At 46.8% G+C, this 23,407-nt stretch overlaps 1 protein-coding gene across 2 annotated transcripts in view; it reads left to right on the forward strand.

The window, feature by feature from the left end:
- The window catches only part of COL27A1 (collagen type XXVII alpha 1 chain), a 164,868-nt gene that overhangs the window by 49,840 nt on the left and 91,621 nt on the right, over positions 1-23,407 (forward strand). The window contains exons 11-16 of one of the 2 annotated variants that reach the window (XM_030000304.2): positions 1,607-1,651; positions 4,002-4,055; positions 5,294-5,330; positions 10,079-10,173; positions 18,702-18,755; positions 23,249-23,293. In XM_030000304.2, the coding sequence (XP_029856164.1) occupies positions 1,607-1,651; positions 4,002-4,055; positions 5,294-5,330; positions 10,079-10,173; positions 18,702-18,755; positions 23,249-23,293 (330 nt within the window). Of the gene's footprint in view, positions 1-1,606; positions 1,652-4,001; positions 4,056-5,293; positions 5,339-10,078; positions 10,174-18,701; positions 18,756-23,248; positions 23,294-23,407 lie in introns of both variants that reach the window. The other variant, XM_030000305.2, reaches the window with a different exon arrangement.

Consider the following 23,407-nt stretch of genomic DNA (forward strand, 5'->3'; position numbering starts at 1 on the left):
GGATTCCACCACATTTATCTTTAAGTACATAGCGAAGAGGCTAGACGGATGTCAAAGACCCCAAGCAGTCTGTCATGAGTCTTTCAGACTTGTCCTGAGTTCATATGTGAGTTTTTACCCAGATGCGCAGGTTATTGGACTAAATATGAACTAGATGTGCAGAACAAGTCTGCATCCCTCTGCCCTCAGATAATAATCAGTATCAATAAATGTATGATATTGATAAATATTAATAATGTAGGATCCATTTTAAATTGAAAATTAAATTGATACCTTGCTTAACATGCTGGAGAGTGCAGACGGTAGAACTGGATGAGAGCTTTACGCACCTGACTAAATACTCCGTTTATACTCTGAAAGGCTTTTAGACATTTGGATGCCAAAGAATCTCCTAGGTGTGAATGTGTGTTAGATGACTAATAGAAGAGGTCCGAGCTATTTTGGACATACAAGGTTAATGAATGCTGTTTAGCAATTCACAGCAGTGTTCTGCCCATCAGATAAGCAGGGTGAAATCTTTGTGTTTGACATACCAAGAACAAAAGTGCTTTCTTAAAATGTGGTTTGGGTCAGGAAAGTGACTTTTTTTTTTAAGGCAGCTTTTTTCAGCATATCTGAATGCTGTGTGTATCCACTATCAGGGCTGTTTACTTTACTGAGATTTTACTACTTGTTACTCCTGTCAGTTGTGCTGGCTCTGCAGCGCTATGGGAGAGAGAGCTTGGCTCTGTTTTGATTTGCGCATCATAGGCAGAATTGTTAACTTCACCCCCTATGGCTGAAATCTTAGGCAACGATGCACAAGCCAGGAAGGAGCACAACCTGACTTTCAGATCCCAGGCTGAGTGTGCAGTGCTACCAGCTAAAGAAAATATGGATTTGGCCTTCCCCCCCCTCCTCTTCCAAAAAAGCCCAACAACATTTGGAACTAGAAAAAATTGACCTGGAAACTTGCTAGAAGACAATAAACATGAAAATTCATTACGCATTTTTACAGGGCTCTTTTTCACAGTACTTTGTGAGCAGCAATAGGCATGGAAGTAGCATGGGGAATATATTTTCAGTTCCTTCCATAGCTGTTAATGCTGCAAAGGGTTAGAGATATTGCAGTACCTGCACTGCTAAGCGACTTTCTAGGCTGTAGAAATTAGAGAGGCTTTCTCACTGCATCAGGGCCCGCCTGTGTTCCCTAAACAGGTATTGAAATACATTTGTCATTTGCTATGCATGTGTTCAGTTAGGCAGGAAAATGACTTGAGAGCTCTTGGGTACAGAGCATCACTGTACATTGCATCTGAATTGTAACACAACCTCTGTGCACCCTGCTGCATTAGCCTTTTTGGTCTTTATGATCAGAAATCTCTACTTCAGCCCCGGGCAAGGCTCACGATGTGCAGCAGTCTCAGGTTCTGCAGAGTCCCAGCTCTCCAACAATGGGACATTTGTTATTTGTATCATTTTGTCCTTTGTTCTCCTTTGTTGATATGCCTTGGACTCAGCACTGAAAGCAGAACCACGCAGGGACAGTGCTGGGGATTTGGCACTGCTCGTTAGGTTAAGTTAAAGCCTGTCCACATTTGTCTTTGTTTTTTCCCTTCTGTTCTAGGGTTTACCTGGCCCCATAGGGGAAACTGGTCCAAAAGGCAGTCGGGTAAGCAGCCTTTCATTTTTCTTTTCTCTACTTGTTTTTACCAAAGGCTTCACAGGAAACTTTATGCTTAATTTTGCAATCCTGAGACTAGTTGCTTTAATTTGTTGGATTCAGGGGATTTGAACTGCGCACTGCTTGTTTGCTGAAGCACTGCTAAATTTTTTAAATTAAACGTGGAATGTACCAAGATCAAAGTTCACCAATAGTGCTGATGATACAGTCAACCCCTTCAGAGCTCACGTTGCAGGAGAGCAAAGAATGGCATACAAATTCCTACCAAAGACCAAAGTCTGAACTTTCTGCAAGCCCCATCTCCCAAAGGCCTCTTTAGTTTCAATAAGTGTGGTTCAGCGGTCTTTGACCATGTTCAATATGGGCTCTTTTGGGTATAGTCCTGGGTTTGGGAGTGATTTATATCATTATGCAGAATAGCAAGCCAGCATCTTGAAGCCATGTGCAAATACAAACATTAATATTTCTGTTCTGCCTGGTTTTGCTCACCAAATTGAATTGCTGGGGGTTCATTCTCACTGCAAAGGCTCTCCTTAATCACATTTTGTTCTTTTCCTGCAATTATAAATTCACAATGAGTTTCAGAGCCAATAAAATCCCCCATTTCTCTAACATGCGATACTTTCTCTGTATGCAGTAAATTAAACCAGCTGGCTTTCATCACTAGGAAAACTGCAAGGAATAAAGAAATGCTGACCCTGTAGCTAGCTGTATTCCTGAGCTGGGAAGGGAGATGGCATGTTCAGTGTCCTGCAGAAGAGAGTAAGATCTGAGATAGCACAGCTTGCTCACCTCACTTCTGCAAGTGATGAAGTTTTCCCTGGTGCATCTGTTTCACTGGCCTAACCAGGACCTCCTGTAATTATCACATGGTAGATGTGCAGAATGTAAGACCTGAAAATTATTTTCCACTTGGCACCCCTGAGTGCAGAGGACTGAAATATTTATAGCTACCCAAGAAAGCCATTTCTCAGTTCAACTGCAGTCAATCAGAATTGGGTACTAAGGTGAGATATTGTGGATTGAGGGAGCTAACTGTTGGACTCTTCTCCATCCCCCACCTCTATTTTTTTCTTCTGCAGGAAGTAGGTCAGGAGTAACATGGTTTGTCTTGAGATTCAGGAGGCAGACAGCATCGTTTTAATGTAGCTGTATTTCCCAGCTAGGTATTGTCCTTAAAGGAGAAGCAATGGACGGGCGAAAAAGTTTGGTGGGGTTGACAGTAAGAGATTTAGTGATGATGGAGAAAGAAAGATGAGAGAAAATCAGTGTTAACACTTGGCTCTTGTAACAGTGAGGTGCCACTGAGGGGGCTCCCCGCTGAAATTCACTTCCTCTTGATTCTGCGTGTTTGGCACAAATTAGTCCTTTGCAAAGGACCAGCACACAAGGTAACTTTGTACTAACTGCTGAGCGGAGAGGATTAAACACAAGGCTTCAATTGTTGCAAGGGAAGGGAAATGTAGCATTTTATGCAGCGTGTCTTGTCTGAGCGGGATCACAAGGCGGTAGAGAAACGCCGCATACTTGCAAACGCGACGCCTGCCGATCGGTGTGAAAGGAGCGGATTTTATGTGAAACACATTGGTGCAAAGGAGGCTTCTTTACAGTTGGGTGTCAGAGGATCTGTATGTATGTACAAGTTGAGCCTCGTACACCGATCCAAAGAGTGTGAACTGGCACGCTCAGCCTCTCCCTGCCTAGGCAGGGCCCTTGGTGATTGGGTTGACAAAGCGTTTGCAAAAGATCTTGGTGGTGCAACAGAGTTTGCAGGGAAAGGCTTTAGGCACAATCATTACCGATTTGGTCCTCTCTCAGCAGCGGGGCAGTCGGCAGCCTTGCATGCCAGGAAAAGGTGTTGTTCGAGTGAGAAAGGGCTGCGGTGTGCGACCACCATGGGACATAAGCAGAAAGGGCTTGGTACCACAGGGCGTTTTCACAACACAGTTGGGAATGAGTGCCAAAGGCAGGGAAAGAGCCCTTGGAGAGATGAAAGGAGGTGTAGGCATGCAGATTACTTTTGCTATCGCTCTTGCTAACCTTGAACCAAGCTCCGTTTCCCTCAGGTACACTTAGAGCCAGCCCAGGTAAGGTTTCTTTTTGCTGGCCTCTTCCTGCCTGGAGTCCTCATGATCCCTGGTGTGAGGGTATGTGCCCTTGGACTACATCGTGGAAGCCAGCACCATGCAGTCCATGGGCATATACACTTGCCTCAAGGTTTATTTCATCACGGCTGCCATTGACCAACGCTGGAGGATGTTCTGCTGTTCAGGAAAGACAGACTGACCGGTTGCTAATGGAGAAATGTATCTGACTACTTGTTTTCTCTTTTCTTTAGGGATATATTGGTCTCCCAGGATTGTTTGGGCTACCAGGGGCTGATGGAGAGCGAGTGAGTATTTTGTGAAGAAAACGTTGGTGTTTTGCTTGAATACAGTTCATCAGAGCCTGTTGTAACCTCCTCTATCCCTTGTTCCTGAGGAAAGAGGCGAGCATGCCTAACGTTTAACCATGCCTTCTTTAGCCTGCTTCTACCTTTGCGTGAAGACTTGTGTCCCTGTATGGTGCTGACATTCAGCTCAGGAGAACCTAGGCTTCAGACAGGGTCCTCAGACCTCACTGTTGAGTAGAGAGTTTTTGTATCTTGTCCTTCACTTAAAAACCTGCCTTCCTCCTCCCCCTTACTAGTTCATCTTAGTGGGATGAGGCGGGGGGTCGAATGTACGTGGAAATTCCCTGCTCCCACAGGATTGACATCCTAGCCACAGTGTCCCAGCATTTTGAGTGTCCAACTGGAGGTGTCTGGAAAGAGCCTGGCTCTTGGAAGGGACAGTGCCTTGGGCTTTCTGACAGTGGCTTTGGTTCCAATTGCCTCGAGTTGGGCAGTCAAGACTGGGGCCTGTGAACGGGCAGCTGTGGCTGCTGTTGCCATGTGTCCTCCCTTCCCCCCATCCTTTTCATCATGCCTTCTCCAAACCCACGTGTTCAGAGCTTTGCAGGACATCCCTTGCTTTTTTGCTCTTCTCCCCATGTCTCCCCACCTGCCTGATCTCTACCCATCCAAGGACCCCCTCTTCCCACTGCAAGAGCGCCTAAGGAAGGTTGCTGTAAGATGAAGACGGTTTTATTCCAGCTTTTTCTCCCTCAAATGCAAGCTCCAGAAACAAGAGAGGCCCCAGGAGCATGTGGGAGTGAGTGTGTGTGTGTGCGTGCCTGCCTGGAAGGGGACTACCCTGCACTCTAGAGTCGCTGATTTAATGCTTGTATAACTAAATAAGAAACATAAACAGAAGTTCTCCAGCGAGTGCCTTGGCGGTGGCCTTCATTCGGTTCCAGACCAGTAGCTTAATGACTGCTCCTGCTAAGCACAGCTTCAGCCTGTTGCCCTGGGTGTGGATGCTGCCTGCATGTGTCCTCGGGGAAGGCTGTAGTTAGTGGGTGAAGGTTAATTGTCTTCTGCTCTCGCAGCTGACTGCAAGTAGCTGACATTTTGATTCCTGAACAATGCCGCAGTCATTAGCCTGTTTTGCATTCCCCTTTCTCTTCTAGTTTTGTTTTCTATTGTTGGTTGGCTGTTTGCTTTCTCAACCAGACCTATTATTTTTTTTTCTCTGTGTGTTTTCCTTGCAGGGGATCCCTGGAGTTCCTGGGAAGAGGGGCAAGATGGGTAGGCCGGTAAAGTTTTTCCTCGTCTATTATGCAGACCTTGTTGAATGAAACTGGAAACAAAACATCTGACTTTTGGCTGGGTCCCTTCCTATCTTCTGATGGGAACTAAACGGGGAGATGAAACAAACCTTTCCATGTCTCTTTTCTCAAGCAGGAAGAAAACTGAAGATACAAATACTGTTCTCTTCCTTTTTTCCATGCTCTGCCCACTTCACAGGCATTTTTGTTCTTTTTCACACTGTCTCCATGCTCCCTTAGATCTTACACTTGTCAGATTCTCTTCTGCAACATCTTCCCCTCTGGCCAGCCTCTTCCCTGAATGTACTTTTTAATTCCCCATCATGATTGCAGCATCCCAGGTGTCTGTGCTCGCTCTGTTACATCTACTGCTCTGTGCTCCCACCAGTCTCATCACGTTTGCCTCTTTCCACTGTGATTCTCTCCAACCCTTGTACCATCCTGGTTTGTATAATGCAAGTGCACTTTTGTATGGAAACCTTTTTGTCCTTGGTGGTGGTACAAAGTTAAAGCAGTAACAGATCAGATGAAGACATGTTTGAGGAGCGAGGAGACCATGTGGATTTGAGAGCTTGGCCAGGAGGAAGAGGTGTTTGCAGATAGGGCTGAATACAAGGTGGAAACTGAGAGAGCTGCATAGAAGAAGGGGGTCTGTGCTGATTTAAGCAAAAAGCAAAATAAAAGCAGGTGGGAGAAGTACTGAAATGAGTAGAGGAAACAGAGAACAGACAGAAAGGAAAGCCTTTCCCTCATCAGCCTTCTTCCAAGCAACTCTGCATGCTTCCTTTAGCAAAATGTATAAAATTTTGCTCCAAGAGTCTGCAGGGAGATCAGGCACGTTCATGCTCTGGTGTGTCTCATTGCCTTTGCACCTTGTCCTTCATGTGAGCCTGAGTTTCTCTCGATCTCCTGACATCATTGTACTCACAGGCTCCTTGTAAAATGTCCACTCACCCACACACGGAAAAATCCACTGCTTTCCCCTTGTCACCCTTGCATGCGAATGCATGCTTTTCAGGAGTCCCACGCCTACCGCTTGCTGGTGTTCTCACAGTAAAAGCCGTGCAAACATCCTGACAGGGCCACATTCATCTCAGCTGGCTGTTCGTCTCTCCCTGTGATGGGGGGAGGTCGAGCAGACTTTTTTTGGGGGGGGTGGGTAGTGGAAATCTGTACCAGCTTTTAACAGTTTTGTAAGCGCTGGTCTCTGTGATGAATAATTGCAGAGAGCCAGTCGATGTAATGATGACTCATTGACCAGATTAAAACAAACAAAGCAACTGTCGTTAGGTACAGGGTTTCTGCTCTCTGCCTTGTTTCTGCACAGAGCACGCTGGAGGCTCGAAGTGTTCCAGCTGTTGTTTGGCTAGCGTTTGTAATCTTCCAGGCAAGAGGTTTTTGTCTGGTGGTCACTGTTACAAACAAGGGGCTCCCCTGAGATCAGCAGGGAATCTCTCAACCATGGAGGCATTTAGGCTGGGATCTAGAGAAGGGATTAAACGGCTGCGCATGAGCACCTTTGTTCCACTCGGCTCTTTCAGAGAGTTTTGGCTTCATCCCCGTTTCATGATATCAGGTTTAATAAGAAATCTTGAATGGACCGATGCTGATGATTTGTACTTCCGAGCGTGAACAAAAAGATCAAGTGACATCCAGAGTTATTCAGGAAGTCACTTGGAGAATGGAAAGCAAGAGCCAGCTGACCTGGTTCCCTTCCCAATACTTATCTCCTGGCCTGTGCTGTCTCCCAGCTGGCTTCCATTGTTAGTGAGCCTGCTGTGATTGTTCTGGTCTCTCGCATCCCCGCGCTGCTAGACTTGCTGGTGTGGCTACTGTTCCTGTTCTATTTCAGTGTTGTCATTGCAATGGAGAGCTCCTGGAAGCCCTTATTAGCTGCCATCCAAAGCTGGTAAATGCTCTGGAGAGGAGGGAAGGAGTTGGTATCAAATACATTTTTCTACCTAGTTTTGTTTGGGATGAGAGATGGCAACAGATGAAGTGCTCGGCAGAGGAGGAGCGGGGGGCTGGGGGAGTTTGCATGTGACACCGTGGGCCTCCGAGAATGATGTAAGAGGGAATGATTAAAATAGAAGAACTGGACATGAGTCAGATCTTGAAACCCTTCCAGGGAAGTTAAGTTTTGCAGAGCTGTGAGGGACATGGTGAATCTGTCGTGGAAACAGCTGACTCCACCTCCTGCTCTGCTCTCCCTGCAGTGCATCAGCAATGTAGGAAGCAAGTGCATTTCTGCATTTCTAACATATGGGCCCTGGCGCACTCCTGAGCAAGGAGATGGTTGGACGTGGGCTAGGGGGAGAATTGTGATTAAAGTACAATGCACTAGGGAGACTGAAATAACATGAGTCTGTACATCTCTGGATCTGCTGCCTGTTTTAGAGGTAGGCTGGAGACCTGGAGCTGAAGCAGCCAGTTGCTTAAACCTTCAGTCTTGCCAATGCAGTGGCTAAAAAGAATAGGTTTTTATGGTGGTTGTGTGGATTTTTGTGGTGTTCAGTTGAACAGCTGGAAAAAAAAAAAAAAAAAAAAAAAAAAAAAGGATAAAAAAAGGCCCCGTTGCTGTGAGGGCAGCAGGGCTGTGGTCCACACTGTGCTGGGGGGAAGGAATGAGAGAAGCTGTTGGTACCCTCTATCTTGGCATGCATAGGCAATGCATCAGTCCTAGTTCATCTTTAGAAAGGCTATGTACTGTCACTGAAGGAGGTAACCCCCAAGAAGAGGAGATATAGCTAGTCATTATTCAAGAAGTGCAAAGCTGAAAGTGATATGACTTTCTTATGCTGTGGGAGATGGGTAGCTACAATCAGGAATGTCTGCACTGCAGATTATATTAAACTTCAAATAGAATGTAATATTTTCAGAAGTTCTCAAGCCCTGTTAGAGAAAGAGACTTAAAGGTGAACTTCCAGGAAATATATCCAAAGAGCTTTGAGCTCTTTTTTTGTTCATTTTCATTATTGATGTGTGCTTGTACCTCTTTTTTGATGTAGAATATCAATAGTGTACCAGCTGCTCTATCTTACACCTGATTTTTGCTTAAAATGTGTTTTTTTAGTAGTATTATTTTAAAAGAGATAGAAAGGAAGGAGCAAAGCTTAGTTCCAAGACACACTTAGTAATTCTTGGGTTTGTCTGAGGTCTGTTCACAATTTAGCCAAACACAGCAGAGATTTCCTTATATTTTTCTAAGAACCTGTTGGTGCTGCCAGTCCCGTGCCTGGAGCTCAGTTGAACACTCAGAGCCTCACCGTGTCGGGTACTGTGCAAACACCTCGTGAAAGAAAAGCCCTGGCCCAAAGGGTCCATCAGTTTGGATTACAAAACAGCACAGGATCAGACCAACCCCAGGGCTGGAAGGTTTAGGTAACAGTAGCATGAGCAAGTCATTAATACCACAAGCAACCACTCTGACTTCCCTGCCTGTCTAGCTGTGCTCATCGTTACCGTTCTTTCTTTTGTCTTTCTGCAGCTCATGTTTGTGAGTGATACGCAGCTGTGTCCCGCCAGCTGTCAGGTGCTGTGATGGGGGTTCCTGCCTGCCTGCTAACCTCAGGCAAGGGAGGGAAACATCTCCTGACAGCACAGGCTCTGCCATCGGGCTCTGCACAGCCTTTGGCAAGTGCCAACCGGCTGCTGAAGTGCTGCTCTGAGGAGGTAGCTTGACAGGTGGAGTAGACTGTGTAAGTAGCAGGCACAGAGGGAGGGTTTGCACTTGGGATGCGTGGCCAGGAAGGCTGACGCCTCTGCCTGTGAGAATGGCCGGAGTCTGCCAAGGCAAGGTGGGGAGATGGTGCCTTGCTTGGTGACTGCACAGGAGGAGGAAGAGGATACGGGACCTGGTTTCTCCCCACAGCATGCAACTTCAGACAAGCTGTTTGGCTGTTCTTGGCTGTGTGCAAAACAGGGATAACACACTCGGCTCTCCTTTGAGCTCAGTAGCTGAAACTTAGCATGTAAATGCCAAGGATTACTGCTCAGATGTCATGGAAGAGGTGTTATGAAGCAGCATGTGGATTTTAAGTATTAGGGATCGGTGCATAGGTGAGTCCAGAAGTCTCCCTTCCCTCTGCCTGTCAGCCACAGCGTGGAGGTTGTGAGAGCCAGCAGTGATCTGGCAGCCACTCTAACGTAGTCTCAGTATTTGTTGCGAGCATCAACGTGGTGGCAAGCTGCCGAATCTGGCATCCGTTTTCCATGAGCTGACCACAGTCGGGGTCCCCCTTGCCAGCTCTCAGCTTGTAATGCGGTGGCGCCTTCTTGCCAGGCTATTTTTCATGTCTGCTGCCTTCTTCCATGTTGACTTACAAAGTTAATGTCTTAACTCCTGCCTCCAGTGAACACCAAGTCTCAATATATTCTTTTTTTCTTCATCTGATGAGTTGTTAGAAGTGCATGTGATACCCCTGCACTCCCCACCAATATGGGTACGCTGTCGCATCGTATGAAAAGGCATTGCCTTGTGGGACACACTAGATAGCAAAAAGCAGGGCTGCATTTGGGTTAGGAAGGTTTTGTTTTACAGCTTCCCCTAACCTTTTGATATATGGCTAAGATAACTTAGTGGGGAACGTAAGTGCATGGGGCTTTGCCAAGTTACACAGTCTCAGCTGTTGTCCGTGCAAACAATGGGGGGACATGTTTTGCCATGTGTCTGGAAAGGCTGGCATAACCGCAAATTACTGAGAAAATAAATTTTGCTCCTCTCTGTAGGGACTAAGACGATAAACAACTCCTCTCTTCTTGCTCCAGTATTTTCTCTGCTTTGGATGCAGCTGAGGTCCTTCCTTGCATTTGGAGTGAACCAAGTGAGAGTCTCCTGCACCACACAAGTTGAGATTTGGGAAACTGGTAACAGCATTTTGAAGTACCTCTTCTTTAACGAATAAATGCCAAACTCCAGTTGACTTGAGTGGGCTCCCTGGGGGTGCAAAGAGGCAACCCATATGGCTTTTCTTTTAAGAAACATGACATAGGCATACACCCTAAGGGCTCTCACCTACGGCACTGAGTATCATGGCTCACATGGGCTGCTAAGGGTCCAGCCATGTCTCTTTTATTACTGAGACCTTGTTACCTACCAAAAAAAGGAGGAAGAATAGAGCTGTACTTCTCTTTAAACACTGAGAAATGTTGTAAAGAAACATTGTAATTAAAATTGAAAAACTTCTAAAGAAGTGGGGGTAAACTGTGGCTTCCCACTTAGCTAGGTGGTAGTTCAGTGTGTTGGTCCACAAGCCATTTCCTAAGATTTGAAAGAAATGGGAATGATTTTTTAACTGATCCTAAATGATGTTATCTGTGTATATCCTCAGAAAATAAATATTTACTCTTCCACATAGCTTCACTGCTCGGGCCTGACTCATCTGAGCACTTGAACTTATCCTCCAATCCATAAAGCGTTCCTTCCCAGCTGGTGTCCCAGTTCAGGTTCAGCTGTAGGCGCTGTGCATATAGAGATGTACTTTCAGATGTGGCCAGCTAAAGTTAGTGGAGAAATGCGTGGGCTGAGGACCTATTTGTACAGGTAAATCCACAAGATGAGCTGCAGGAAGAAGCACAAATGGCCTCTAGGAACTGATGGACAGGACTTGGGGAGCTCACTCTGTCTTGTGCCAATACCCCAGCATAGCACCAAAAAGTTTAGTGCCTTCTTCAGGAACTGATTGATGAAAAAAAAAAAAAGCTTTTAATCATTGTTTGCATGAAAAGTCAAGTGGAGGTCCTGAAAATTAGTAATCAACAAAACTCCTCTGTTACTGAGAGAGTTTTAGCCCATGAATTGGGTTTTTCCTGTTAGCCATCTAAGTCAATTCTTTGCTATAGTTTTTCTTTATTAACCTAAATTTTTAAAATAGATTTGGTTTGAGCAATCAGTGACTTTTTTAATGCTTAAGTTGGACACTGAAACTGGGCAGCTGGTCTCTCCTTCCCTCTGGCCCTGGTTCACCACTCTGAAATGCAGGTGCGAGCCCAGAGCAAATGTCACCGTCTCTTTTTGGCCCGAGATGTATTCCACACGTCTGGAGTTTCCCAAATCTCTGTGGTGAGGTGCTTGCATTGTTACTTATCACTCTGGTATCAGCACGTGTTCCTATGTTCATGATTACATCATCCAAATAACCTGGCAAGGTGGACAATATTAGCATGTATTTCATTTTTTAAAGAATAGGCAAAACAAAGTACTGAAAACACAGGGAAAAGGGTTTGAAATGAAAGGTGCCAAGGCCCATAACTTCTACTGAAAGAAAAGAAAAAAAACACAGATGATTTGTTTCCAAGAATGTCACTAAGTGACTTGTCCGTCGTCATTCAAAAAGCATGTGAAGAATTGAACCAAGGTCTCCTAAGCACAAGAGCATCTTCCTTCCTTCAGGGAAATGTTCATTCATAAATCAGATCAAAGCCCAAAAATGATTTTCATTAGAAATTATAAGGAAAAAATAATGCAACTATCACTTTTGAGTCTGAAAACATTTCGACCAAAGCTGCTTGACTTTCTTAAATAGAAGGCTGCTTGATGTGGAAATCTTGGCCATAAATAATTAGGAGCGGTGGCAGATTCAGTGCTCCTCAGCATTAGGTAATTGGGTTTGTGTAATCTGCACTCTGTTGGAGCCCCACAGACGGGGGAAGAGATCATATACAAGCGTAAAAGGAACAAAGCAAATGGGCAAGAGGGTGGAGGGGCTGTCAGTTAACTTCACTGATGTTTGGCTGAAGGGGCTTCAGGAGAATTTTGCTTGTGTTTGGGTGGAACGGGCTGCCCTGGAGGGCTGTGCTCCCACAGCTGGAGGGATAGTTATGTTTAAAAATGCCATTAAATCTTTATCCAAAGAGGATGTGACGTGGAGCTGTGAAGTCTCCCAGGGAGAGAAAGCAAACCTCCCTTTCGGGTGACCAAGGAGCAGAACTGCAGCAGGCCATCCACCGCGTACCCAGCTGAGCGTGGCATCTCCCTTTGCAGGGATGTAAGCTGTCACAGTCCCAGGTCTAGACTGAGCAGAAGGCAAAGGCTCCTGCGTAGCTGCGTGAATTAAAGCTAGTGAGGAGGCACGCCGGGAGCACAGGGTTTGCCAGGCTCCCTTTAGGGTGACTCTCGCCGCTCTAGGAACCAGCGCTGGGTCTGAGCCAGCCGGCTTGCCTTTGCGCCCACCTGTGGAGGGGCTCATGTCTGCTCTCTCCACCAAGAATGCTCTCAGAGGCGTAAGCTGCCAATATAAGCTACACTTGTTTATTTTATTCTCCTTCTTTTTTTCCAGTGAATGCCTTCTCTCACCCTCAGCCCTGCTTCCCCACCACCACCTTTTTCTTTTTTTTTTTGGTTTAAATTGTTTGACTTGCAAACTCCATCCCTGGGGAGACTCCTGGGCAGTGATTCACCTGGCTGGAGCCAACTGGCAAATAGAGTCTTTCGCAGACAAGACAGGAGGGCTGGTTGGTTTGAGCAGCTTCACCTTCAGCCAACAGGAAAATAAAATCCTATTTTTGGAGAAGGATTCTGTTGGCGTGAAGACCTGCCAGGATTCCTCAGAGCAGCAGCTGCCAGACTGCCTCCCTTACTCCATCAGGGAAAGTGTTTTAAACTGAATCAGATGTTGTATACATACAACACACCCACCCACATGCGCACACCTGAAAAGGCCTTGGGGAACCAAAGGACATGGTGCATCTCACTGGTCTCTGCTTCCCTGAGGACAGCTGCTTCCAGGGACAAGAGGCAAGAAGTGGTGATGTCTGCTCAGACCAGGAGCAGTCCTTTGGCTGAGAACAGCAAGAAAGGGCAGGCTGCTCTGTTTGTTTTAAGCAGAGGAAGAAAGGAAGGGGAGGTGGAGGGGGATGTAATCCCCTGATGCAGGAGGAGCTGGTTCCAGCGTCTGTCTAGGTCTGGTTGTTCTCAGCAGGAGTCTCCTGGCGTATGAAAGGATGCCCTTTGCAGGGAGTGTGGATGAAAAGGAATTAAGGCGCTCTTGTAGAATCTCAAGGATAGAGATTTAGTTACTAGCTCAGCTTTGGACTTCTCAGTGCTACCTGGGATAAATCAGTTTGCGTCTCTCTCTGTCTCAATTTCCTCTCTAATAGCGGTTCCTCAGCTCCACGGAGTGCAGTGCAGGCAAACTGTGCAACCACTGTAAAGCTTTGCTTGGGGTGGGGACAGGAGAGCACAGAAGCACCTGGATCTTGCTTAGTACAAAGCATCTGCTTGTATGCTTTTTCTCCAACTTCTCTTCGAGCTTCATCTTGCTTCTTTCATTGAAATTCTCCTTCAGACAATGTGAAATCCATTCAGCTGGACTTTTTTTCCCCACCTCCTCTCTGTATTTCCCAGCTGTGAGGTAGAGCCAAAAGTTTTGTCATGCCTGACTTCAGCCACTGCGGAGGAGCACCCCGCTGGCTCTCGGCCAACAGAACTTGTTAGTCGAGCATTTTTCTCCTAGCTCTGCTGCCATTTGCCATCCCTTCCTGGTCCTGGCCCTTCCCTGCATGTCCCTCCCCTCCCTTCCACAGAGCGGGCAGGATGCACGGCTCGGTATTTTTCACTAGGGTGTTTTTCTTTGCCGTCCCAATTCTTGACCATAATTTCCAGGGCCCAGTCTTCCTGGAAAAACAGCTGTACCCTGAAAAATGGTGGATTTTCTGTACCAAAAAAACCTCTGCACTCACTTTGGGAAGGTCAGGAGACTCTGAATGCACTGGGCTCTTTAATCTCTTTCACAAGTCTCCTGTAATGGGCTGCCAGTTGCGACCTGCCTGTCCGCCAGCACCATAAAATGAGCTTCCTGCCCCATGTGTTCTTCCTCAGTTTGGGCTCCTCAGACTGCCGGAGTAATGCACGGGAGAGAAGAGGTAGTGCTGCTTACAAGAATGAAACAAATGGGATAACAAAGTCTGCTTGTAATTCCTAGGCTGCTTGTTTCAGTTGAATAGTGCTAGTTTTGTTCCTGGGGAACATCTCTGTCCTTTAGGCTCACGCAGAAGGGGAGAGGCACTGAAAAAATAGCTTTTACAGACATGTGAGATCCAATAAATTAGGACACTGTGGTCACTGGAACTGTTATTGTGGTTTAAACTGCTACTGCTTACCCCATGGAAAGAAAGTGCTTTCTTTTTCATTAGGGGCTTATAAGATTGATTGTTTCCTGCTGTGCACAGGACTGCATTGGGATAGCTTTCACAACCTGGTTTGGGTCTTTGGAGACTGTGTGGATGCTGAAATATCCTCCTTCATGCCACAGCCACCAGCCTTGGTCTCATTTAATGTGCAAAACACTGTTAATACTTGTGTTGTCAAGCTCAAATATTGGGGTAGGATGCCTGGGGTTAGTTGAATTGAAGCCGCTCTTTCCATCTGTCTCCTCCACTGGGTTTGTTTTACAGCTCGGGCCAAAAAGTACCAGGGGACCACCCACCACCCCAGAGATCTGCGAGCTGAGGCTGGGAGGGGTGCTCAGGCCAGCAGAGCAGATGGAGTGTTAAGGATGATCAGGTGTTGGCAAGGACAGGGCTTCGCTGCCGAGTGTTGTCTTGGACCTGGCTGTTGTAGCAATGATGCCAGCCCACACTTTTCTGGGTTTTCTCTCTGTTTCCTCCCACTATGATCTTTTTCCATCCCATCTTGAGAATGGGCAGAAACCCTAGCTCAGTGGAGAGAATCACAGCGTGCTGTGAAGGGGTTTTACTGTCGAATCTCTTGCTTACTGCATAGCATTGGCCAAGTGACCTCAGGTGCTCAGCTCTTTGCCTTCAAAACACAGAAATAATCTGCTTTTTTAAATACTTGGAGATCTACTGTTGGAAAGCCTATGTAAAAGCTAGATTTTTATTAACTCTATTACCGAGTGCCTCAAATCTCCTATGTCTTTATCTTTAAGCAGCAAGGTTAGTTCTAGAAACTGAGGCATAAAAAGAGATTAGTGGGAAACATGAAATTAAATAGTTCTTTATCTGGCTACTTTTATTCTGGCAGAAGAGTGCATTGTTTATATCATGTTGGAAGAGATTTAAACCAAATTTAGAAAATGCTTTTAGTCTGGAGCAAGCATTCCTCTAGATGATATTATGCTGCTGTAGCAATATTGATTTAATTGTACTATTCAAAGTAGTAAAACCTTCCCACATTGGCAAGACCTTAGCTTCACAGAAGACACCTCAGCAGCCCCAGGGCCAGGCTGCTGAGTGGCATCCATGGGTCACTGTGCCCAGCTCTGCCCTCTTGAGAAAGGAAGGATGCAGTTGGGGGACTACTGAAGGCTGTGACTGAAATCTGTGGCAGCGTAAGTACAGTATCAGTCTGTGCAGACTCATATTTTCCTTGGCAAGTTGTATGACTGTAAACAGCAAAATATTCCAAGGCAGTCTTTTTCTTTTTTTTTTTTTGCCTAAGCAATGAGTTTTCCCTACACATCTCCGTTCTGATCTTATTGATTCAGCATGTGGCAGAGCTATTTTTCCCCTTTTTTTCATTAAGAAAATTGTAGCCCCCCCGCCTTCTCGTTATATTTGACGTCTTTGTCTCTAGATGGCAGAAGGCTGTTTCCAGTGGTTGCTTACCACAGCTTCTTGGCATGTGCACAGGCTTGAGGGATGTAGTGCCCAGCTGGAAAAAGGCAGACAACTTTCCTATTCGCAGTGATGCCCATAAAATAGAAGTATTGAATCTAAGCGAGGAAGTGATAATCTTGTGTCCGTTCAGGAGCGCATACTGAATGCTGTAGGGAATTGGTACAGAAGAGGTGAAATGCTGGCTCTGAAGTCAGTGGCAAAATTTTGGTCGTCTTAAACAGGTCTCCCATGTCTCACCTTAGATTTGACTAAGAAACTTTTTACCTAGTTGTGTTGACCAGCAGTTGTAAACCCTCAAAGGTGAAGGGAGGTCTTGGATGACATCTTTGACTGCAGAGCTTCCCGGTATAGTTCTCCTGTTCTGTCCACTGTGATCATTTCAATTTTCAGTGTTGCTGTTGGGTTTCCAGGTAGCAAATGCTGTTGGCTGTCGCATTTTGCCTCCCTCAGGTTTGCTTTTTCAAGGTAACCAGTGTTTGTAGTATACAGGGGAGCAGGGAGGAAGAGAGAGCATCTTTCTGGCTCAGCAAGAACCATCCTCTCCCTGTCTGCTCCATCCCCATCTCTTAAGCTCTTAGCTAGCCCAGAACATGGTTGTGTTGTCCTTTGTATCTCACGGTCTGGTGGAGCCAGAGAAGGGTGTAAGGCAGTTTTACTGTGACTCCTAGTTTGAGTTAGAAATAACACACCCACTAGCAGTTGCAGCTTGTTGGTGTGTCTCTGGAGTACGTCTTCTGGTGTAGCCTCCTCTAAGCAATGCTAGTTACTCTCTAAGACTGCTCCACCATAAACAGGAGAGGGAGCAGGGGTGATTGGAGCTTTGTTTCACAAGTTCCCACTCTGAACTGAAGCACAAAGGTAGATGCTGTGGCTAGGAAGCTATTTATATGCAAATATATTCCATAGTTTTCCATCCTGATGCCCATAGTCAGAGTATTGTGGAGATTAAAGCAGGATTTTAGCCCTGGCTGAATTAATCAAGTCTAGGAGCCAGAGCCTAGGGTTAGGCTCTGCATATGCTCTGTCCATGGGGAGCTCCTTTAGCAGAAAACGATTTTCCTTTTGGCTCAGAGTCAAAGGAGGTGGATGCTGTGTCATATTTTATCTCACTCCATCTTAAGGGGCATGCAAGAAAAAGAAGTGGAGAGTCACAGCACTCTCTTACCTCAGTGTCACAGCCTTCCCAAAGCACCTTCCACTGCAGCTGAAGTTCAGAGTAACACTGAAACTGCTGATGTTTGAGCTGGTCCCTGATAGCTCTTGGCAGCCTGCTCCCTGCCAGTCCTTTGCTGAATGAAGTTCAATCCCAGGGGACAATTGAGTCCAATCCATCTTAAACTCAATTGCTTTCTCCTTGAAAATGTCGATCTAGTGACTAAGAGGGTTTACTAACCACAGAGGTTGTGTACCCCTCTGCTGAGCTCTTTCTGAAGGAGGCAGAGCATGACAGGACAGGGAAGAGCAAGCTGCTGTACGAGTTGTTTGTATCAGGGAACTGGGGGGGCTTAGGGGAGCACGGGGTCTGTCTAAGAGTGCAAGAGAGAACGTGTCACACCACCATGTTCTGGCTCTGGCTCAGTACCTCCACTCCTTTTTCTATAATTGTTTGAAGTCTTCCAAATTTGTATCAGATATAATGAGATGATGAAGAAGTCTTTTGTGGTGACTTTTTCATGTAGTAAACATGGTCTTTCACAGCTCTGGGGTGTGGACCGTAATGAGCTTGGAACCGTTTGTTCCCCTGGCAAGCTGAAAGGTCGTGAATGCATTAGAGTGAATTCACTAGGCATCTTTGATCAGCTCCATTAAGCATCTGCATGGGCTCCAACAGGCATTACGCTATTCAGCTACCCTATGAGAAGGGGGTACTGTTAAAATAATTGTGTTAGTAGGCAGGATGAAATAATTCAGATTGACAATCCATTTTTGAAAATAGTCATTGCAGTGAGGTTTATAAATTCTTCCAGAACATAAGGGATTTGGGATTGACTTTTAAAGAAGTATTGACTTTTAAGGAAGTATCCTATCAGTAGGATATTTCTTCCTGAAAGAGGGTAGAAAGCACTGTATCTTTAAATACAGAGTTTGATCTTCCAAATGTGGGATTATCATTTCACGTGTAAACTGTACAACATAATCTTCAAGGCTGTATATTCCTTGTTGGACATACTGGAGTACTTGGGTGAACCAAAAGGAGGACAGAAGCACTGATTTCTACCCCTTCTGTCTGCTATGCACACTCACGTTGTCTTCCTACATGGCGTTGCAAAAGCCTTGCCCGCCTCATGAAGCGTGCCCAGGGCTGACAACTGGTGCTAAGAAAAGGCACGGCTGATTGTGGGCTGGACGTAGCCTGCAAGACAAGGTGTGAACAAGTCGTGTCCGGCAGCCTCAGCATTGGGTGCTTTTCACAGCATGGCCAAGGAAAAAGCCTTCCTGTCTGCTCACTGATTCTTCCTCTCAAGGCTCCCATTAGTTCATGTGCAGCTCATGGCTGAGCCTTGTAAACGGTACTTCTGGTTACCCTTCATTGGCCCCAGGAGAGAGCAGTGAATCAGAGCTTTTGGCCTTGTAGAGCTTCTCGCTGAGCGGATGTGCTGGTGGAGCAAGAATGGTTTGGATGAAGACAGGCAGGCTGGCTGGCCCACGCTTCCTTGTGACCCGCTGTCTACCAAAGTGCTGCACTGATTGCGGGGGGAGCAGTTTTTAGGCTGACTGTCTTTACACCATGGTATGTCAGTAACTAACACTCATGTTTGCCTCCTCTCCTCAGGGTTTTCCTGGTGATTTTGGGGAACGAGGACCTCCAGGCATCGATGGGAACCCAGTAAGTTGATAGCTTTTTCCCTTCTTTGTTGCAGTAGACAGCACGCTGTACTGTGTCATGCTAGTTAGAGCTGAAAGAAGCTTTTAAGTTTGGTGGTAGCTGCTAGCATTTTGATTTTGTCCCTCCTGAAAAATGAATGTACATCCCTGCCCTGCCCCAGCATGCTGCAAATTCCCATGTTCGACTCAAAATCCTGTAACTGCCAGGTCATCATGCTGCTATTTGCTTTCTGTTTCTACCTATTGCCTTTCTCGCACCTTGGTCTTGATAGATGCTTTCTGATCCTGAGGGTATGACTAAAAGAAAAATCAAGAGTGGAAAGGTAGGGATGTTGCTCCTGATGAGCAGGCAGTAGCTGGAGCGTGTTGTCCATACCACAGGGCCTGATGCAAAACCTGTGACAGTCACAGCAATCACCTTGTTGACTAGTGTGCTCTGGATGAAGCTTCGTATGAACATAGCAGGGAGACATGGGCTCAGAGACAGAGGGACGTAGCGTCATAAGGCACCACAGGCGGCTGCTCGAGTGCATGCGAACCCTCAGAGTAGCAGGCCATTGTACTCAATTGTGTAGAGGTCTGAGGTACATAGAGAAACAGGCTTGTTCGTCTCCTTTTCACCACATTTCATTTTGTGATGCAGGTTAGCAAGCTGGTACCACTTGGTTTGCATTTCACTAGCCTGTAGAAGTAAGCTTCTAAAGTACTCCAAGCTCAGTACCTTTCCTCAGCTGAAGTGAATGTTAATACTGGTGCAAGACGCACCAGATTCCCCGCTCTGGTGTCTGGGAGCACTGAGAGGCAGACACCATAGCCCAGGCTTGTGCTGCCCTGCCTCATGCCTCCGCCGGCCCAGGGACTGCCGTGGGAGAAGTCTCCAGGCTCCTGAGTTCTTGGCCTTTCTCTGGTCTCCATCTGACCCCTGCTGGCTTTCTAAGAATGGGATGTGTCTCCTGGGAATTGGGTCGGGATGGTCAGAGACCATGAAGCAGCTGGATGCTGATAAGGTTTATTTTGCTCTGCTCTTGTAGCACTTAATACTAAACAGTTGGGTATGTGCTGTGTTTTCCACTACTCACAAAACATGCCCTTCTGGATTGCAAAAGTTCTCAGATGTATTAATTATTCTAAATTATTTTCTGAATTACTTTGTTGGTTCTCCCTCAGTTAGCATGTGAGCAGTACTGATTCATCTTTGAAATTCCTGCTGTCTTGGTTATTCACACATAATCACAGTGCTGCTCTTGGTGTTTGATGGAATGATTTGTGTAAAGTAACCCGCTCCGCACGTGTCTTCGAGTTCGCGTTCGTCATATATGCAGCACAAAAGTTATTTTCACAAGCGACTCTAATCACCAAGCCAAGCTCAGCTACACTCCAGCCTTTGTGGGAATTCAGCACAAGAGTCACAAATGCAGTGAACTGAAAGAATTAGATTCCCAAGGAAGACTTCTGCAGGACTTTTCTCATCCTTCAGTCGACTTAAACCATGGGTCAGAATGGAATCAGTAGTCCCAAAGTAGAAGACTTTCTAGATTGTATTGCTATTTCCAGCCAGCCCACCAGGAAGAGCAGGAATCCTGGAGGTCAGAAAGACTTTTTTTTTTTTTCCAAATAACTTGTTTTGTTTTCTTTTGAATTCGCAAGTTGTCTAAGCCCCATTCAGAAGATGTGCTCAATGTTAGCTGAATGCCAGTTCCCAGAGCATTGGAGAGAAGCAAATGTCCCTTCCGTTAATTCATCCAGAAGGATTGCTCTTCTTTCATCTTATCAACGGCTTTTAAATATTAATGTGCCTTGGAGATTGTAGAATGAAAACAGACTGTTTCGGCTGACTTAAAGGGAGGTTCACAGGGTCACAAGTGGAGTCACAGACGCAGAAAAATGCCAGAAAGTCTGTTTGTGGAACACACAAATATGCCGAGTTTGCTAGGTGGAGTATGCAGCTAAATTGTAGGCAGGCGGGCAGGCTGCCACGGGTCCTGAACTGCCCCATCCTCTGTTTGATCCACTGAGCGCTTACGCTGCTGCTGCCTCTGCTGTCACATGGGGATGGCTGAAGCCGACAGTCTCTGATCTTCTTTCCGTCCCCTCCAGACAGAGCAAAGACTCTTCCAACCGCAGGGGCGTTTTTCCCTCCTACCAACTTGCTGAGAACTGTCGAGCCATCACATTCCAGATCCCCGTTCCCGGAGCGCTTTAGCCACTCCAATTAGTCTCTTAATCACAGGAATTAGACATGGGAAAGGACTGTTGATTCATGTCCTTGTCTCTTGTCCCAGTGCCTGGTTCATGCACTGAAAAAAGGAGGAAAGAGCCCGATTTCCCTCAAAGGTCAGGGACCAGCCTGTCATTACTGATAGCCAGGAAAGAGCACCTGTAAATCCTCCATTTCCCAGGCCAGGGAATGGCTCAAATTAACAACTAGTCCTGTTCACATCTCCCAGGGGAGTCCACCCCCTCCTCTTCCAAGAGGAAATCATCTTGCGTTAAACGTGAGGCCGTGCGTTTCCGCATTTACCCTTTCTCTTGAGGAATACCCGCATGACATAACGCAGAAATCTAGGCAGTCCCTCCTGCAACTGGTAGGACCAAGAGCCAACCATCCACCCAGCCTGCATCCCAGCCACCCTCGGAGCCTGCAGAGCTTACTGGGAAATCCAGGCTACCGTGCAGCTCCTGTGCTCAGCATTCCTGGGGATATTCCCTCTTCTTGCTGAGCCTAGTAATGCCAGGCCTCGACTAAAAGCTTGAAGCCGACCTTATTACAGTAGCTCTGAGGATGCAGAAATCCCACCCATGAGGAACAATTGCTCCGCAGATGTCCCAAGTATGCAGGAAAGGAACCGGCCATAAAAAAGCAATTTTAGGCTGGTTGAGATTATGAAATGCTTTTTGTGTGTGCTTGCCCAATAGTCCTTTACTCCACTTCCCATAAAATAAACACACGTAACCCTTTATCCAAGGAGGCTGAGCACGTTTAGTCACGTTGCGTCCCCTTCTCTTTCATTCTTTCACTAGGCAAATCTTTCCATAAAAGGGGAGCTTTATTGCACTGAAGGGGACTCCACCAGATGTGCACCATAAACTAAGCTGGTCTGTCAAAGAAAATAGCCAGCATGATCCAGAGCAGGGGTAGGGTTGTCTGAGCCAATGGGGAGTTTAGTATTTCCAATGCACTTGTTTTGAGAGGCCCTGCCGAGACGGAGGTGTGTAAGAGCAGGTCCTTGCCCTGACAAGCAACCCACTGTCAGTGCGGCAAGGGAGCGGGTGATCCACCAAGGGAGACACGAGGACAGGCTGAGGATCGCATGATTGCTAAAGTACTTAGGGACCTGGATAGGTGATTTTTGTTGGTCTGACACAGCTTCTCTGCTGCACTTCGCCTGGAAATGCCATCGAGCACCTGCTGGCACTCCTGGTACCTGCATGTCTTTGGAAAGCTGGCATGGAGGGACTTTGTGGTGAAGCTGGGAATTCAAACCAGCCCCACAAACCCAGACAGCAGTCTGTCCCTCGAAATGGTGAGCTCTGAGGTGCTCTTGAAAAGCCTCTAAGAGGAGCTGGTGCTTTCCAAAATGCGCTGCTTGGGAGCAGTCTGTAAGAGGTGGCAAATGGGCACAGGGCCCAAGAGGAAATCTCTGCAGTCCGTCTCCTGCTCTCTGCAGTGTGATTAAAAGCAACTCGTCCTCTAAGCAAGTGCTGTGTTCCCTGCAGAGACCTTCCTGCTCCAGGGACAGAGGTGCTGAGCCACCTCCCTGCAGGCAAGCTGCAGCCCAAAGGCTAGGGGCTTTTTCTGAAAATTAAAGAAATGGCTAGTTGATGGTCTGGGCGGGAGCCCAGATGGATGAGGCAGAGTGCAAAGGATGCTGCTGGTTCCCCACCTTAAACCAGCTCTTAGGTACAGGAGGAGCAGCCTCGGAGCACCCCATGTGCCAAACACACTCCCAGGGCCCATCAGCCAGCACCAGAAGGTGGCATACCCTCTCCCCAAATTATCCAGTTTAATTTTCATCCAAGCCCTCCTTTTCTTAAGAGTTTTATTGTTCCTTAACCACTCCCAAAACACTCACCTTTCCCAATGCTAAGCAGCAGCTTTCCCTTCCCTTCCCACCTTAGCTTTGCTGTCCCCTCCGTACCCTGGTCCCTCTCCATGCCCATGTCTTCATCTCACCTGGGGCAGGCTCCCACCCGCTCCCCTGCCTGCACAGTGAAATGCTTCTTTTATCCAGCCTGCTCCTGGGAGGGGAAGTCAGTCCTGCAAATAACTGCCGAACAACAAGCAGCCCTGTGTCTGGAGAGGCTGTGCTCGCAAGCGCGCTCGCTAAGATGGAAGCTCTCGATCACTTTGGCTGGGGAAGGGGCTGTGGGGGGGACGGAAGGGGGAGGGACGGTCTTTTCCCTCCCGTCAAGCTCTTGAAACACTGAGCTGCCTTTCAGCCTCTGTTTGTCTACAAAGTGGCCGTAACCATGTCGGTTTGTCTTTCCTTTTAGGGAGAATTGGGAGCCCCAGGTCCTCCTGGAGTCCTTGGACTCATTGTAAGTACAAAAACAAATGGAGATCTGGCTTCTCGGGGCTTTAACCCTTTCAGCCTGCATAACTACGCACAGATTTTCTTCTTCCTGTGGCAGGGCAGTGAACAGAAGGACTGT

This window comes from Aquila chrysaetos, chromosome 24 (assembly GCF_900496995.4).
Source record: "Aquila chrysaetos chrysaetos chromosome 24, bAquChr1.4, whole genome shotgun sequence".
NCBI classification, from domain to species: Eukaryota; Metazoa; Chordata; class Aves; order Accipitriformes; family Accipitridae; genus Aquila; species Aquila chrysaetos.